Genomic DNA, 16,579 nt, shown 5'->3' on the forward strand with positions numbered 1-16,579 from the left:
GAGTCAGCTGCTCTGGGCCAGCCATGGGTCTTTTATTCCAGTGTAGATGTCCCTTGGTGGGCCTCACTCCATGGCTGGGCTAGTACAACCCATGACTGGGAATGTTTCAACCCACCCAAAAAGGTGTCGTCGTTGATGTTTTCCATGGGGAATTTTGGAATGAGGCCCTTTTCCTGTTGTGTTGAATGGCGGTTTTCATTTGGGTTTGTAAAATATTTTAGACTTTGGGGGGGTGGTTCTTCCCAGGATTCCCCACCTCTCCTGCCACTGAATGTAAGAGCCCAAACGACTCACTTAAAACTTTCTTTGATTATCTTTCCCCTGTCTTTTTGCAGACAGCATCTAGTGTCACAGAGTCTGGTCTGTGTCAGGGGCTCCCAGGCACTGCCATGCTACAAACACAGCCATAAATAATAATCATGTAATAGCTGGGCGGCAGGGGTGTTCTTTATCTTTGTCCATTCTGTACCAAACTTCTCCAGCTTTGGAAAAGTGACAGAGCAGCAAAAAGAAGAGAGAAACTGGGTGCAGACCCGCTGCAGTCTGGGTACTGAATCCCCTGTTACCTGGGCACCTGGCCAGCATTCCCGCTAATTTTTCCCAGCCATGTGTAGAATGAATTTTGTTATGTGCACCAATATGGAGGTGATGTGTGAAGGTGATGGGTTTGGAGTGTGGGAGGGGGCTGAGGGCTGGGACAGAGAGTTGGGTACAAGGCGTGCGGGCTCTGGGGTGGGGTTGGGGATGAGGGCTTTGGAGGGTTCTCTGGGCTGGGATTGAGGGGTATGGAGGGTGGGTGGGGGATCAGGGCTGGGGCAGGGGGTTGTGGCACGGGGAGAGGCTCAGGGGTGCAGGCACTGGGCAGCGCTTACCTCAAGCGGCTCCCAGAAGCAGCAGCATGTCCCTTCTCTGGCTCCTACCCAGAGGCATGGCTAGGCAGCTCTGCACACTGCCCTGTCCGCAGGCACTGTCCCTGAAGCTCCCATTGGCTGTGGTTCCTGGCCAACAGGAGCTGCAGAGGGCAGCACTTGGGGAGGGGGCAGTATTCAGAGTGGAGCCTCCTGGCTGCCTCTACACATAGGAGCTGGAGGGGGGCCATGCTGCTGCTTCCGGGAGCCGTGTGGAGCAGCCCCAGACCCTGCTCCCTGGCTGGAGTGCTGGAGCGGGGCAAGCCCCAGACCCCGCACCCCAGTGGGAGATCGAGGGCCGGATTAAAACAGCTGGTGGACTGGATCCAGCCCTGTGGTAGAGACTTGTCCATGCTTCAGGGACTCATGCACCTCAGCCAGGATTTGCAGTGACACTCAAATAGCATTGTCCAAAGAAGTCGGGTTTATTGGTCAGCTGGACACAGCCTAAGAAGTCCTTAGGTTAGCACAGAGAACTGAACATTAAAGCATAGACCTTTCTGGTCAGCCAAGAGCCCAGCCAAGCTGTAGTGAACCCCCATGGTCAAGCTCCATTTGTCTCCCCCTCTGACCTCTTTAGTCAGACATCAGGTGAGCAGCCAACTTATACCCACACCTCCCCACGCTTCAGTCCTCTGTTCTCCAGCTGGTGGATGTTGCTCAGCTCCCTGCAGAGATGGAATCCATCTCCCTCTGGGTCCTTGGATGGTAGGTGCCAATGTCCTGGTGACTGGATTTGCCACGGTCTTCCCAGATACTCCACTGATATGGGGACTGAGGCCCAGACAGCCGGGCGACACCCACACCTATGTCTCTTAGCCTGCCCTGAGAGCAAACAGCCTTTTTCCCCCACTGGGCAACAATGCAACATGGAGGGGAAACTGAAGTACAAAAAGGTGTCATAAAAATATCACAGACGATTTCCACTTTGTCAGAGGTGGATGTTACCTTTGCGTGTGATGAAATTTGCTTTTCTTTTTTGAAGAACAGGTTTATTTCCATTCACGTAGTGTGAAAACTGCCTTTCAGCAAGGGATCCTCACTAATAAAACATGGCCAACAGCCCATACTGACACAACATGCGTCTTCCCCCCCACACCCCAATTGTGGTGGCTGGTGTGATGCATTGGCAGGTTTGCATGTGCAGAGATCTGGCTGGGAGAGGCTCAGGAACATAGTCTAAGGGAGGTCCCTACAGACCAGACCCAGAAGAATGGGTAGATCTTCCCCGTAAAGAGGGCAGTGAAGGCGTGGAGGGGGGCCATGGTGTCAGCATCATAGAAGCACACAACCCCTCCTTCATAGTCCAGATACACTCTGATCTTGCCAGGGCTCTGCAGCAGGTCCAGCGGGCTCCATTCTGCAGTGACTACCCGGTATTGGCCCCTGGAGAGCTGGATGGCCCATGTGCCTTGCTTGGGGCTGAAATTGAACCATCCCTTCCTGCTGACAGACTCCCTGGTGACACCCAGAGCCCAGCCCCCTGTGCTGGCCACCTCCACATCCCAGTAATGCGTCCCCAACTCATAGCCATCGGAGCCCAGCACGCACGAGTAAACGTCGAATCTCCCCAGGCCATTAGGCAGTGATTGTCTTGTACCTATGTTCTTTAGGCTTTTCCTGTCTGCAGACAGCTCCAGACTGGGGTGAGCTGTTCTTGGGTCCAGGGTCACGTCCGCTAGAGACAGACAGATGCGGGACCGGGGGTGGGGACAGTTTCAGGGAAGGCAGTTTGCTCATTTCAAATACTTAAATTGGTACAGCTGGAGAATGAGACGTTTTAAAGCAAAACTCCAGCAAAAGCTGGGAGTCAGGGAGAAACATCGCCTAGGAGCACGGTGCACCCTGCTTAAACCACAACTCTCCACGCCCCTCCCAGAGCTGGAACAGAACCCAGGAGTCCTGACTCCCAGCCCCCACTTTCCCATATCTATTAGACACCTCCCCCCTCCCATGGCCAATGTTAGAACCCAGGAGTCCTGACTCCCAGCTGCCCACTCATAACCCACTAGACCCCACTCCCCTCCCAGAGTTGGGGATAGAGCCCAGGAGTCCTGACTCCCAGTTGCCCACCCATAACCCACTAGACCCCACTTCTCTCCCAGAGTTGGGGATAGAACCCAGGAGTTCTGACTCCCAGGTGCCCACCCATAACCCACTAGACCCCACTCCCCTCCCAGAGTTGGGGATAGAGCCAGGAGTCCTGACTCCCAGCCCCCACTTTTTCTTAACTACAAGACTACTCTCCCCTCCCACAGCCAATCTTAGAACCCAGGAGTCCTGACTCCCAGTTGCCCACCCATACCCTGCTAGACTTAACTCTCCATTTTGGATTTACCGGCTTTGAGAAATGCTTCTTTCCAACCTGAAATGAGAAGAGAACATTAGGCCAGGGCAGAGCTGCCTAGCTAAGTTACATATAGTCTAGAGATCAAATCCACACTCACTTGGTCTACCGTGGCTTCCCTCTGTGGACACAAAGAGACAGCACGTTATCAGGGGCCTGGGTTCCAAACCTGTTCATTTCTCGCTCTGGGCCCAGCATTAAACCCACCCCGCTGGGAGAACCAATGCTCAGAGATACCCGGGGCAGCCTAGGTCTGCCCACCTCCCTTGTCCCATCAGAAGAACCTCCTCGACCCAAACAAAACCTTCAGTTCCGGATTCGAGCCTTTTTGAACTTATTTTTGTATACCTGAAATTCAAGGCAGTTCTGAGAGGAGAAATCCGCGCGGATCACATCGGGAAGGTCAAGGATCAGGGGGTAGCTGTGTTAGTCTGTACCTGTGCTACACAGCGTCGCTGTCCGTCCTGGTGCAGCCGTGCCACCAGCCACCGGTGCTCCGGTGCAGCACAGTAAGGGGGCAGGGAGCAGGGGGGGAAGGGGGCTGGATAGAGGGCAGGGGAGTTCGGGGGTTGGTCAGGGGCTGTGGGTGTGGATAGGGGTCAGGGCGGTCGAAAGGCGGGGAACAGGGGTTCCAGGGGGGGCAGTCAGGAAGGAGAGGAGGGGTTGGATGGGGCGGCGGGGGGCAGTCAGGGGCAGGGGTTCCGGGGGTGGTCAGGGGACAGGGAGCATGGGGGGTGGATAGGGCAGGGGTCCCAGGGGTGCCAGTCAGGAAGGACGGGGGGGGTTGGATGGGGCAGCGGGGGGCAGTTAGGGGCAGGGGGTCCGGGATCGGTCAGGGAGAAGGGGTGGTTGGATGGGGCAGGGGTCCCAGGGGGCAGTCAGGAAGGAGGGGGGGGTTGAATGGGGCGGGAGATCCGGGGATGGACAGGGGACAGAGACCGGGGGGTGTGGATGGGGCAGGGGTCCCTGGGGGCCGTCAGAGAATGGGAGGGTTGGATGGGGCAGAAGTCCCGGGGGGCCATCAGGGGGCGAGAAGCAGAGGGGATGGTCAGATAGGGGGTGGGGGCCGGGCCATGCCTGGCTGTTTGGGGAGGCACAGCCTCCCCTAACTGACCCTCCATACAATTTCAGAAACCTGATGCGGCCCTCAGGCCAAAAAGTTTGCCCGCCCCTGCCCTAGGGGACCCACTCACTGCCTCTCTGGGCGTAATACCCCAGCCCCAGATTTGCCAGGGCTTTTGCCTTCCCTGAGCCGCTTGCGCCGGCGCCACCAGAAACCTCGCCGGGTGGAGCCTGATTCAAAGGAGTCATTACCCAGTCTGAGTTGACATGGCCCAACCCCCAGGAATGGCTGACGGTGAAGAAGAAACTTACTTAGCAGTGTGTACATGGCACCTGTAAAACAAACGGAGAAACACATTCACCGACAGGGCACTGGCCACCTGAGGGTGCTGTTAACTCTCAAGACAGCAGGGACCATCTCTTCCGGGGTGTCTGTGCAGCGCCTGACACAAGGGGGCACAGATCTCAGGTGGGGTATCTAGAGGCTACTGTGGTACGCACATAGATGATGACTGGGGGTGCTCCGGGGCTCAAGCACCCACGGAAAAAAAATATACCCACAGACCGTGGCCCTGCCCTGAGGCCCCACCCGCACTCCACCCCAAGGCCCCGCCCCCACTTGGCCTCTTCCCCCGTGGCCCCGCCTGTGCTGCACCTCTTCCTGCCTCCCCACTCGCTCCCCTCTGCACTCTCCCCCCGTCACTTGCCCTCACGGCAGGAGAGCAGACAGGCGTGGGCGGGAGGCATTTGGGGGCGGAGAGGAGTGAGTGGCGGTAGGCAGGCGGGGGGACACTCGGGGGAGGGGCGGAAAGGAGCGAGTGTTGGTGGGAGGCACTCGGGGGCGGAGAGGAGCGAGCAGTGGGTGGGCGGGCAGGGGGACACTTGGGGAGGGGCGGAGAGGAGTGAACGCAGGTGGGAGGCACTCGGGGGTGGAGAGGAGCGAGCAGTGGGTGGGCGGGCAGGGGGACACTTGGGGAGGGGCGGAGAGGAGTGAACGCAGGTGGGAGGCACTCGGGGGTGGAGAGGAGCGAGCAGTGGGTGGTCGGGCAGGGGGACACTTGGGGAGGGGCGGAGAGGAGTGAACGCAGGTGGGAGGCACTCGGGGGTGGAGAGGAGCGAGCAGTGGGTGGGCGGGCAGGGGGACACTTGGGGAGGGGCAGAGAGGAGTGAACGCAGGTGGGAGGCACTCGGGGGTGGAGAGGAGCGAGCAGTGGGTGGGCGGGCAGGGGGACACTTGGGGAGGGGCAGAGAGGAGTGAATGCAGGTGGTAGGCACTCGGCGGCGGAGAGGAGCGAGCAGTGGGTGGGCGGGCAGGGGGACACTTGGGGAGGGGCAGAGAGGAGTGAACGCAGGTGGGAGGCACTCGGGGGTGGAGAGGAGCGAGCAGTGGGTGGGCGGGCAGGGGGACACTTGGGGAGGGGCAGAGAGGAGTGAACGCAGGTGGGAGGCACTCGGGGGTGGAGAGGAGCAAGCAGTGGGTGGGTGGATGGCGGGGACGCTCGGGGGAGGGGGTGGAGAGGAGTGAACGCAGGTGGGAGGCACTCGGGGATGGAGAGGAGTGAGTGGCAGGCAAGAAATACTCAGGGGAGGGGATGGAAAGGAGCGAGCAGGAAGTGCTTAGGGGCAGAGAGGAGTGAGTGGTGGTGGGTGGATGCGGGAGACACTCAGGGGAGGGGGCAGAGAGGAGTGGCCAGGAGGTGCTCGGGGTAGGGGGCGGAGAGGAGCGAGCAGCGGGTGGGCAGACACTTGGGAGGGGCGGAGAGGAGCGAGTGCGGGCAGGAGGCACTTGGGGGTGGAGAGGAGCAAGTGGTGGGAGGGCAGGGGGACACTCGGGGGAGGGCGGAGAGGAGTGAGCGCGGGCAGCAGGCACTTGGGGGTGGAAAGGAGCAAGTGGCAGGAGGGCAGGGGGACACTCGGGGGAGGGGGTGGAGAGGAGTGGGTGGGAGGTGCTCAGGGGTGGAGAGGAGCGAGCAGTGGGTGGGTGGACAGAGGGATACTCAGGGGAGGGGGCAGAGAGGAGCGAGCAGCGGGTGGGCAGACACTTGGGAGGGGCGGAGAGGAGCGAGTGCGGGCAGGAGGCACTTGGGGGTGGAGAGGAGCAAGTGGTGGGAGGGCAGGGGGACACTCGGGGGAGGGCGGAGAGGAGTGAGCGCGGGCAGCAGGCACTTGGGGGTGGAAAGGAGCAAGTGGCAGGAGGGCAGGGGGACACTCGGGGGAGGGGGTGGAGAGGAGTGGGTGGGAGGTGCTCAGGGGTGGAGAGGAGCGAGCAGTGGGTGGGTGGACAGAGGGATACTCAGGGGAGGGGGCAGAGAGGAGTGGGCTGGAGGCTCCTGGGGGAGGGGGCGGAGAGGAGTGAGCGCGGACGGGAGATACTCAGGGATGGAAAGGAGAAGCACCGTGTGGGCGGCAGGGGGGAAGCACTCCAGGGAGGGGGCGGAGAGGAGTGGGTGGGAGGCACTTGGAGGCTGAGAGGAGTGAGCAGTGGTGGGTGGATGAGGGGACACGGGGGAGGAGGTGGAGAGGAGCGGGCATAGGCTGGAGGCACTTGGGGGTGGAGAAGAGAGAGTGGCGGGTGGGCAGGTGGGCGGGGGGACACTCGGGGGAGGGGGCGAGAAGAGTGGGCAGGAGGCACTTGGGGGAGGGAGCAGAGAGGAGCAAGCATGGGCAGGAGGCACTTGCGGGTGGAGAGGAGTGAGCAGCGGGCTGGCGGATACTCGAGGGAGGGGGTGGAGAGGAGTGGGTGGGAGGCGCTCGGGGGAGGGGCGGAGAGGAGCGAGCGGCAGGTAGGCTGACATTAGGGGGAGGGGCGGAGAGTAGCCAGGGCAAGCGGGAAGCGCTCAGGGGCGGAGAGGAGCGAGCGGTGGGTGGGCGGGCGGGCAGGGGGTCACTAGGGGGAGGGGGCGGAGAGGAGTCGGTGGGAGGCGCTTGGGGGAGGGGGCGGAGAGGAGCGAGTAGCAGGTGGGTGGACATTCGGGGAAGGGGCAGAGATGAGTGAGCGTGTGTGGGAGGCGCTCGGGGGCGGAGAGGAGCAAGCAGTGGATGGGCGGGCAGGGGGACATTCGGGGGAGGGGGTGGAGAGGAACAGGCAGGGGGACTTAGGGGATGGCGGAGACGAGTGGGCAGGAGGTGCTCGGGGGAAGGTATGAAGAGGAACGGGGGGGGGCGGGGGGTCTTGGGGGGGGACAGATTGGGGGCGGGCCCTCAGGGCAGAGAGGGGGTGGAGCATCCACCAACAAAAACAAAAGTCAGCGCCTTTGGGTACACACAAGGAAAATACTGATAACGGAAGGGCTGGGAAACGTTATAACATTTGACACCCAAGTGAAGATTAATTTCCTTTCCTGTCTTAACATGAATTACCGGCAATGGGAAAAATATGCCCAGGTAGAAAGAGGGAGGTCAAATCATGTGAGCATCCAAGGATCTATGCGGTCTACAGCACCAAGGACCTACAGATCTATTGAAGGATGTCTCGTTTCTTTCTTTCTGGTGGCAAAGGGGTTAAACAGGAGGCTTTACCTTTCTCTTTGTGAATCCTCCATAGGTAGAGGGAAGCCAAGGGGAGGAAGCAAACGCATATCGTCAGGATGAGATAGAGGGGGACCCGCCAAGAGGAAACTCTGGGGAAGAAAGTGTCTGCAGGGGAAGAGAAGAACACAGGTTAACTCTCATGACCCATTCTGCCCCATGCAGATGTGACACAAAATAATTAACAAACCTAGTAACAGATGATGGGACCCTTTTAGCTCCTTTGTGATAGACAGAAAAGGCCGGAATCAGTTCTTTTGTTAATATTTATTCCCTGAGATTGTTTTTTAACATTAGAAATATCGGGCAAACTGGTTGGAAAATGGACTTTCCATTCCACCGGAAATTTCGATATATCAAAATTTGATGGTGTTCCTGGTTGGAATGGACGGTGAAATGTCGGAAAGAAAATTTTAAAAAATCCAATTCTGAGCCCTCAGAATGTTTCATTTCAATGACGTCAAACCGTTTTGGTTTTGGTAATGTCAAAAGGTTACAATACAATACAAACTATTAAATACAAATATATCGTATGGGCTTAATATAAAATATATAAATATACTCTAATCTAGTAGAGTATGAATATGCCAATATAATATCAAAATCCAAACAAACTGAATCCAAAGGATGATGCTGAAATGAAACATTTTGACATTTTTGGAACAAAATGAGAATGTCGAAATGATTCAATTTGACTAATTCCAGTCAAATATCTGGTTGAAATAGACACGTTCCCAGTAAAGGTTTGCTTCCAACAAAAATGCATCTGCCTTGAACATTTTCAAGCCAGCTCTAATCACGATATTCCACTATTATTATTTATTATTCATATGACCTCGGGTCCCTAGCCATGGACTAGGAACCTCCTGTGCTAGGGGCTGGACAAACTCGGGAACCAAAAGACGGTCTCTACCCCAACAGCTAACAATCTAAGAATAAGACAGGACAAAACAGATGGATAAGACAGATGTGGAATACAATGGAACAATGAGACAACAGTGGTCACATGATAGATGAGGGTCCCAGGGCTCCAGCAGCCTAACTGAGCTCAGGGTAATGTGCTGGGCGCTGCACAGACACACAGTGACCAAGATCGGGGCCCCATCGTGCCAGATGCTGCACAGACACACAGTGACCGAGATCAAGGCCCTGTTGTGCCGGGCGCTGCACTGATATGCAGTAAGAGATTGCCCCTGCCATAAAGTTCTCACTATTTATAAATGCCATTCTCCACCAGTGGAGATCTGGCTCCAGCTCTGTGTTTCCTTGTTCCATCAGCAGCTCACCGGAAATGAAAATGGCCGATACTTTCTCTGGGCCGGGCAAGCCAGGGCTGAGGGCGCAGGTCAGTGCTGGATCTGAGCTCTTGGTCATCACCACGGTGCTGGAGACGTTGAATAAGCCGTTGTCACTTCGCAGTTTCTGTTCGGACTCGGGACTCAGGATTTTTTTATGGCTGTTTCTCCAGAGCACATTGGGCTCCGGGTACCACCCTGCAGAGAGACATGTGACCGAGACCCCCTTGTCCTTGTACACACTGACGTGGAGGAGGGGATCCAAGCCAGAGCCTGGGGGAAACAAATCAACAGGAATTCTCCCTTGATTTCGTTCTCTCCTCATTCCTTCTGGTCATACCAGGGCCTGGTTCCCCTCTCACTCACCCCTGTGTAAGTTAGTTTACCCAAGAGAAGACTTAGAGTCACAGAAATGTAGGGCTGGATAGTATCTTGAGAGGTTATCATATCCAGCCCCCTGCGCTGAGACAGAACCAAGCAAACCTTGACCATCCCTGACAGGTGTTTGTCCAACTGTTCTTACAACTCTCCAGTGACGGGGTTTCCACAGCCTCCCTTGGAGCCTGGTCCAGAGCTTAACTCCCCTTAGAGTTACAAAGTTTTCCCTAATATCTCACCTCAATCTCCCTTGCTCCAGATTAAGCCCATTACTTCTTGTCCTACCTTCAGTGGCCATGGCTAACACTTGATCCCTATCCTCTTTGTAACAGCCCTTCACGTATCTGAAGGCTGTTATCAGGTCCCCCTCGGTCTTCTCTTCTGAAGATCAGACATGCCCCGTTCTTTCAACCTTTCCTCCTAGGGCTGGATTTCTAAATCTTTGATTGTTTTGTTGCTCTCCTCGGGTCTCTCCCCAGCTTGTCCACGGTTTTGCGGCGCCCTGAACTGGACACAGGCCTCCAGCTGATACCTCACGAGCACCACAGAAAACGGGACTGTTACCTCCCGTGGCTTACAACACTTCTCTTGCCGGGCTCTACCCAGGGAAGAGTTTCTGAGGGTAGAAGGCTCCTCAGACACAAGGAGAGGGCGAGCCGATGGCTGGGCACTGGAGCTGAGACATCCACACTGGAAATAGGGGGCACATATCTGCCATTGCAGGGCGTCCTCTATGGAAGGAGGTTCTGCTGGGCTGTGGTGGAGCCCACATACCTCGGGGTCCTTACATGCAGCCTGGACGTCTCTGCCCCACAGGCTCTGCTCTGGGCTGGACGGAGGAGTCACTGGGGGAAGTTTTCTGGCCTGTGACTTCAGCAGGCTGCGTGGGAAAGTCCCCACCGCCAGCCACCCCTCCCTATCACAGAGCTGCGCAGGCTGAATCCGGCTCTCCCCACCCCAGGATCACTCACTCATCAGGCGGAGCTCCAACGCAGCATCGCTGAAGTAGGTGTCAGACTGGAAGTCACAGAGGTAGCGTCCTTCGTCCCGCAGGGTGAGGTTCCAGATCCGCAGGGCCAGGCTGCCACTCTGGATCCCGTCCCGCAGGAGCTCCGTCCTGCCCCGGTACCTCTCACCCTGCACCTCGCTCCCGTCCGGCAGGTACACGTGGACATCCTGGCCTAGCTGGGGCCGGCTCCATTTCACCTGCATGGCCTGGGCACTGAGTGCAGGGGAGAGGTGGCAGGGCAGCAGCACGGTGCCCCCCAGTGGAGCAGAGAGGGGACCGGAGGGAACCAGAACCTGGAAACTCACTGGGGAAAGGGGCAGAGAGACAAGCCTGGGGTCAGAGGGGACTGGCGGGAAGTGGTTTTGCCTCTCACACAACCCAGACCCCAGACCTGCCACCCCAGCGGATCCTGGAGAGAGGGGCTCAGGGAGAGCTGTGAGCAAGAGGGGGAGGGGTAGAGTGGGGGGAAGGAGGCAGGGAGGGAGGGATGGTGTGTATGTGGAGGCCAAGGTGGAGGGGTGTGTGTATGGGAAATGAAGGAGTGGATGGATGGAGTGGATGGATGGAGGGGTGTGTACGGGGATGGTTATGGGGGGGATAGGTGGAGGGACAGAGGGGTGAATATGGGGATGGATGTGTGGATGGATGGAGGGAGGGAGGGAGTGTGTGTATGGGGATGGATGGAGGTGCATGGGAGGGGTGTGTATGGGGATGGATGTGGGTGGATGAATAGAGGGGTGTGTATGGGGATGGATGGAGGCTTGTGTGTATGGGGATGGATGTTGGGAGATGGATGGAGGGGTGTATGGGGATGGATGTGGGGAGATGGATGGGTGGATGGATGGATAGATGGATGTGGGTAGATAGAGGGGTATATATGGGAATGGATGTGGGGTGTGTCTATGGGGATGGATGTGGGGGATGGATGGAGGGGTGTGTATGGGGATGGATGTGGGGGGATGGATGGAGAGGTATGTATGGAGATGGATGTGGGTGGATGGATGGATGTGGGTGGATGGATGGAGAGATGGATGGATGTGGGTGGATAGAGGGGTGTATATGGGGATGGATGTGGGGATGGATAGAGGGGTGTGTATGGGGATGGATGTGGGGGGGGGATGGAAGGAGGGAGGGACAGAGACTCCATTTGTCACATGTTACTGTGCATATGAGTGAGCACTAGATTCTGCGCTCTCACCCCCGAGCCCAGTGCATTACCAGGGCAGTCACCCCAGACTGTCCCCGCCATACGTGAGAGCCAGCTGGGGCCCTGTGACCACCCAGCACTGTTAAGGACAGAGCCTCCTTACCGGTTGCTGCAGCCTGAACGTGCAGGAGGAGGATGGCTGAGAGCAGGGCAGCACTGCAGTGTGGGTGACGGGCTCCCGGCATCTGGCAGGGTGGCTCTTCCTGGCCTCAGGGCTGGACAGAAGCCAATGAACTAAAGGGAAACCAAGGAGACAAAGGATGAGAAGGGGAATAGCTGCTCACCCGAAGACCCCCTTCTTGTGCCAGTGGGAACCAGGAGGGCGGTTCATCCCACGAGGGAAAGCTGCTGCATAGGGATCCCACACAAGCACTGGGCATGTGTCCCTTTGGGCTCCGCTCCATGGAATAGGATAATAGCCTGCTATTGCCACCACCTGGAGGAGCTACTCCTTCAGCTCCAGCAAATGAGGCTCCTGCTACGAGCAATGAAGGCCTGGGGTCAAACCCCACAGTCCACTTACATGCCGGGGGATGCCGGACAGCCTTGCTGGGCAGGCAGCATGTCTGGGACTACGGGCTACATGTTTCAAAGAAGCAGAAAGGAATCAGGGGCCTGAGCGGAAAAGTGGGTGGGAAGTTTGTGGGGAGGGGCGCCTTTTCCATAGAAAAAAGCAGTTTAATCATAACTGAAATATTTTGCAGGAACATGTCAATATGTCAAATACTGCCTTGGAAATGTGTCGTTTCAATTAATTTCACTGTGACTTTTATCACATTAAAGTCTGAAATCAAATATATATTATTTAATATTCCATATAATGCACAGTATTTAATAATGTATATCATATACAGATTAATAAATGTAATATATTATAAAATAATACTTATATAGGCTTGGGACAATTCAATTTTTGTTTTTATAATTTCGATGGATGAAATCAAAGTTCCTTTTAAGCATTTTTTTTCAGTTTTTATCGATTTAACTTTTCACAGTTGTGCCAAATCATGGGTTTAAACATTTTCCCCCATTTTTATTTATTTTAATTTTCACAGCGGTGGGAAATTATTGGGGACGGAGTCAGATAATTATTTAACGACAGTAGGCGCTGAACACTTAGCAAGTGAACACTTTGTAACTGGTAAAACACAAACTGTTCACATCACTTGGCAAAACATACAAAGTAAGCATGTTTAAATAACTCTAATAAGTTCTCAAGCAGCAGTATTCTTATTTTGCCTATTTGCAAATTTCCAGTATCATCGAGGGAAATATTTTTTCATCAGTGTGTGTGTGTTTAGTTAATCGATGTTTACTGACATTTACAGATACAAATCAAATCCTTCTGAGCCTATTTAGCATTTATTATAATAATCAATGTAATATGCACTATATATTAGTCAATATAATATAATATAGACCATAGTATATATATCATAATAAATCTAACAATATTTATAATAGTCAATTTAATATACAATAGGACACTCTAAACGAAACAAATTGAAACAATAAGGTTGAAATGAACCAGTTTACATCCCCAAATGCAGGCATTTGTATAGAAAAGAAATGATGAATGAAACAAAATATTTCAACAGTCCCACATCGAGATTTTGCAGAATTTTCATTTCATGGGGATTTGGGGGGCAGGGGAGAAATGGGGGGTGTCACACCAATTTAGATCAGAAACATTATTCAGCCTGTCAGAATTCCCCATGGAAGGGAAATTCTGGCTCCCAAACCAGCCCCACCGCATGGCCTGTCAGCGTGCCCAGATTTCAGGAAGGGCTAAGCCAGGCCTGATGCTAGACGGCCCTTTGTGCTGGAGTGGCTGCAGAGTTTTGAAGGCACACGGGGCCCAGGAGCTATGGATGGAACAAATCTGCTGTGTGGGGCTGTGTTTGGGGCCATGATTCTCAACCTTTGTGTGGGCAGAGCGTGGTATCAGTGCAGGCTGAGGATCTGTGGGATGGACAGACAGACACAGAGGTGAATATAGGGTTGCACAGACAGGCAGAGGGTGCATGGGATGCACAGAAAGGTAGAGGGGTGTATGGGATGCATAGACAGACAGAGAGAGGTTGTATGGGATGAACAGATAGACAGATTGGTGAGTGGGATGCACAGACAGACAGAGAGGTGTATGGGATACGCAGATGGACAGAGGTTGTACGGGATGCAAGATAGACAGAGGGTGTATGGGATGCACAGACAGGCAGAGGGGTGTTTGGGATGCATAGACAGACAGAGGGGTATTTGGGATGCACAAATAGACAAAGGGTGTATGGGAAGCACAGAAGGACAGAGGGGTGTTTCAGATGCACAGACAAACACGGGGGTGTATGGGATGAACAGAAAGACAGAGGGCTGCATGGGCTGTAAAGACACACACAGGTTGTATGGGATGCACAGGCAGGAAGAGCGTGTATGGGATGCACAGACAAACAGAGGGATGTAAGGGATGTGCAGACAGACAGAAGGGTATATGTGATGCACAGACAGCGGGGAGTATGGGATGCACGGACAGACATAGGGGTGTAGATGGTGCACAGACAGAGGGGTGTATGGGATGCACAGACTGGCAGAGGGTGTTTGGTATGCACAGACAGAGGGGTGTATTCAATGCACAGACAGGGACAGGGTGTATTGGATGTAAAGACGGACAAACTGGTGTATGGGATGCACAGACAGAGGAATGTTTGGGATGCACAGACAGAGGGGGGTGTGGGATGAACAGACGGACAGAGGGTGTTTGGGATGTACAGACAGAAAGACGGTGTATGGGATGCACAGACAGGCAGAGGGGTGTATGGGATGCAGAGACAGGAAGAGGGTGTATAGGATGTACAGACGGACAAATGGGTGTAAGGGATGCACAGACAGAGGGCATATGGGATGCACAGAGAGGCAGAAGGTGTATGGGATATAAAGACAGAGAGAGGATGTCTGGGATGCACAAACAGACAGAGAGTTGTATGGGATGAACAGATGGACATAGAGTGTATGGGATGCACAGACAGACATAGAGTGTCTGGGATGCACAGACAGGGGGGTGTATTCAGTGCAGAGACAGGGAAAGAGTGTATGGGATATACATGCAGACAGAGGGGTGTATGGGATGCACAGACAGAGGGCATATGGGATGCACAGACGGATACAGGGTTGGATAGGATATACATACAGACAGAGGATGTTTGGTATGCACAAGCAGAGGGTTGTATGGAATGCACAGAGAGAGGGGTGTATTCGATGCACAGACAGGGACTAGGTGCACGGGATGTACAGACCGACAGAGGGTACCTGGGATGCACAGACAGACAGAGGGGTGTATGGGATGCACAGACAGAGGGGTGTATTCAATTAACAGACAGGGACAGGGTGTATGGGATGTAAAGATGGACAGAGGGGTGTTTCAGATGCACAGACAGAGGGGTGTTTGGGATGCACAGACAGAAAGAGGGTTGTATGGGATGCATAGGCAGAGGGGAGTATGGGATGCACAGATGGAGGGGAATATGGGATGTACAGACAGACAGAGGGGTGTATGGGATGCACAGAGAGCAGAGGGTGTATGGGATGCACAGACGGGGGGTGTATTCGATACAGAGACAGGGACAGGGTGTATGGGATGTGCAGATGGACAGAGGGATGTCTGGGATGCACAGTCATACAGAGGGTTGTATGGGATATACATGCAGACAGAGGGGTATATGGGATGCACAGATGGATAGAGGGTTGGATAGGATATACATACAGACAGAGAATGTTTGGTATGCACAGACAGAGGGTTGTATGGAATGCACAGAGAGAGGGGTGTATTCAATGCACAGACAGGGACTCGGTGCATGGGATGCACAGACCGACAGAGGGTGTCTGGGATGCACAGAGAGAGGGGTGTATTTGATGCACAGACAGGGACTCGGTGCATGGGATGCACAGACCGACAGAGGGTGTCTGGGATGCACAGACAGACAGAGGGGTGTATGGGATGAACAGATGGACAGAGGGGTGTATGGGATGCACAGACAGAGGGGTGTATTCAATTAACAAACAGGGACAGGGTGTATGGGATGTAAAGATGGACAGAGGGGTGTTTGGGATGCAGAGAGAGAGGGGTGTTTCAAATGCACAGATAGAGGGGTGTTTGGGATTCACAGACAGAAAGATGGTTGTATGGGATGCATAGGCAGAGGGGAGTATAGGATGCACAGACAGACAGGGTATATGGGATGCACAGAAAGACAGATGGGTGTATGGGATGCACAGACAGTATCAGGAGTGATCCCGGAGTCCATCTCGGCACCTGCAGCCCCTGGCAGTGCAGTGGAGCTGATCCCCTAGTGCGTGAGAGGGTGTGCCCAGTCCCCCACTGCCACTCTTGGCCAGGCCTAGCTCTGGGGCGATTCTTGTCTGCAGCCACTCCGAGGGCCCAGGACTTCCAGCTCAGCCAGTTGTCCTCTGTCCCTGTGAACTGGGTGGAGCATTTCCCATCATATGAACCTGCTGAGCCTGTCCTGAAAGCGGGCTCCAGCTTCAGCAAATGCCCTCAGGGGTGGAACGCAACTGGGCCGTGGCAGTCCTGCCCTCCTCTCTCGCTCCCCCCAGTTTAAATGAGGAGTAACCCACTGGAGTCCCTGGGGCTGGTTCTCCTCTCGCTCACCTGGTGTAAATCAGGAGTAACCCCACTGGAGTCCCTGGGGCTGGTTCTCCCGCACTCACCTCGCACAGATCAGGAGCAACCCCACTGCAGTTCCTGGGGCGGGTTCCCCTCTGGTTAGAAATGTAACTTTCGCTTTCGCTTTCCTTATCCTCTGCTGCCCCCGAGTGGCTATTTCCCAGCATTTT

The 16,579-nt window shown here is 55.0% G+C and overlaps 2 protein-coding genes across 4 annotated transcripts in view; both read right to left on the reverse strand.

Annotated features, from left to right (window-relative positions):
- Positions 1–16,579, reverse strand: part of LOC141998762 (uncharacterized) — a 406,176-nt gene that overhangs the window by 289,050 nt on the left and 100,547 nt on the right. The window lies entirely within an intron of this gene.
- On the reverse strand, positions 1,413–16,513 carry LOC141998729 (butyrophilin subfamily 1 member A1-like). 3 transcript variants are annotated; one of them, XM_074971705.1, is made up of 9 exons: positions 16,454–16,513; positions 11,838–11,968; positions 10,490–10,831; positions 9,132–9,413; positions 7,837–7,953; positions 4,630–4,650; positions 3,356–3,376; positions 3,247–3,273; positions 1,413–2,586 (listed from the first exon to the last, which is right to left on the reverse strand). In XM_074971705.1, exons 2-9 carry the CDS (start codon positions 11,917–11,919, stop codon positions 2,075–2,077), a joined length of 1,404 nt encoding a protein of 467 aa, XP_074827806.1. In that variant the 5' UTR covers positions 11,920–11,968; positions 16,454–16,513; the 3' UTR covers positions 1,413–2,074. The 3 variants fall into 3 exon arrangements, with proteins under 3 accessions (XP_074827806.1, XP_074827807.1, XP_074827808.1); XM_074971706.1 differs by having other exon boundaries at positions 16,395–16,480; XM_074971707.1 differs by lacking the exon at positions 16,454–16,513 and having other exon boundaries at positions 11,838–11,989.

Source organism: Natator depressus, chromosome 14 (genome assembly GCF_965152275.1).
Source record: "Natator depressus isolate rNatDep1 chromosome 14, rNatDep2.hap1, whole genome shotgun sequence".
NCBI classification, from domain to species: domain Eukaryota; kingdom Metazoa; phylum Chordata; order Testudines; family Cheloniidae; genus Natator; species Natator depressus.

Coding starts and splice junctions, on each gene's coding strand:
- LOC141998729 (XM_074971705.1), bottom strand. CDS start 11,919: ATGCCGGGAGCCCGTCACCCACACTGCAGTGCTGCCCTGCTCTCAGCC. Junction 3,377..4,629: donor TGCCATGTACACACTGCTAA/GTAAGTTTCTTC, acceptor TTGTGTCCACAG/AGGGAAGCCACGGTAGACCA. Junction 2,587..3,246: donor AGAAGCATTTCTCAAAGCCG/GTAAATCCAAAA, acceptor GTCTGTCTCTAG/CGGACGTGACCCTGGACCCA.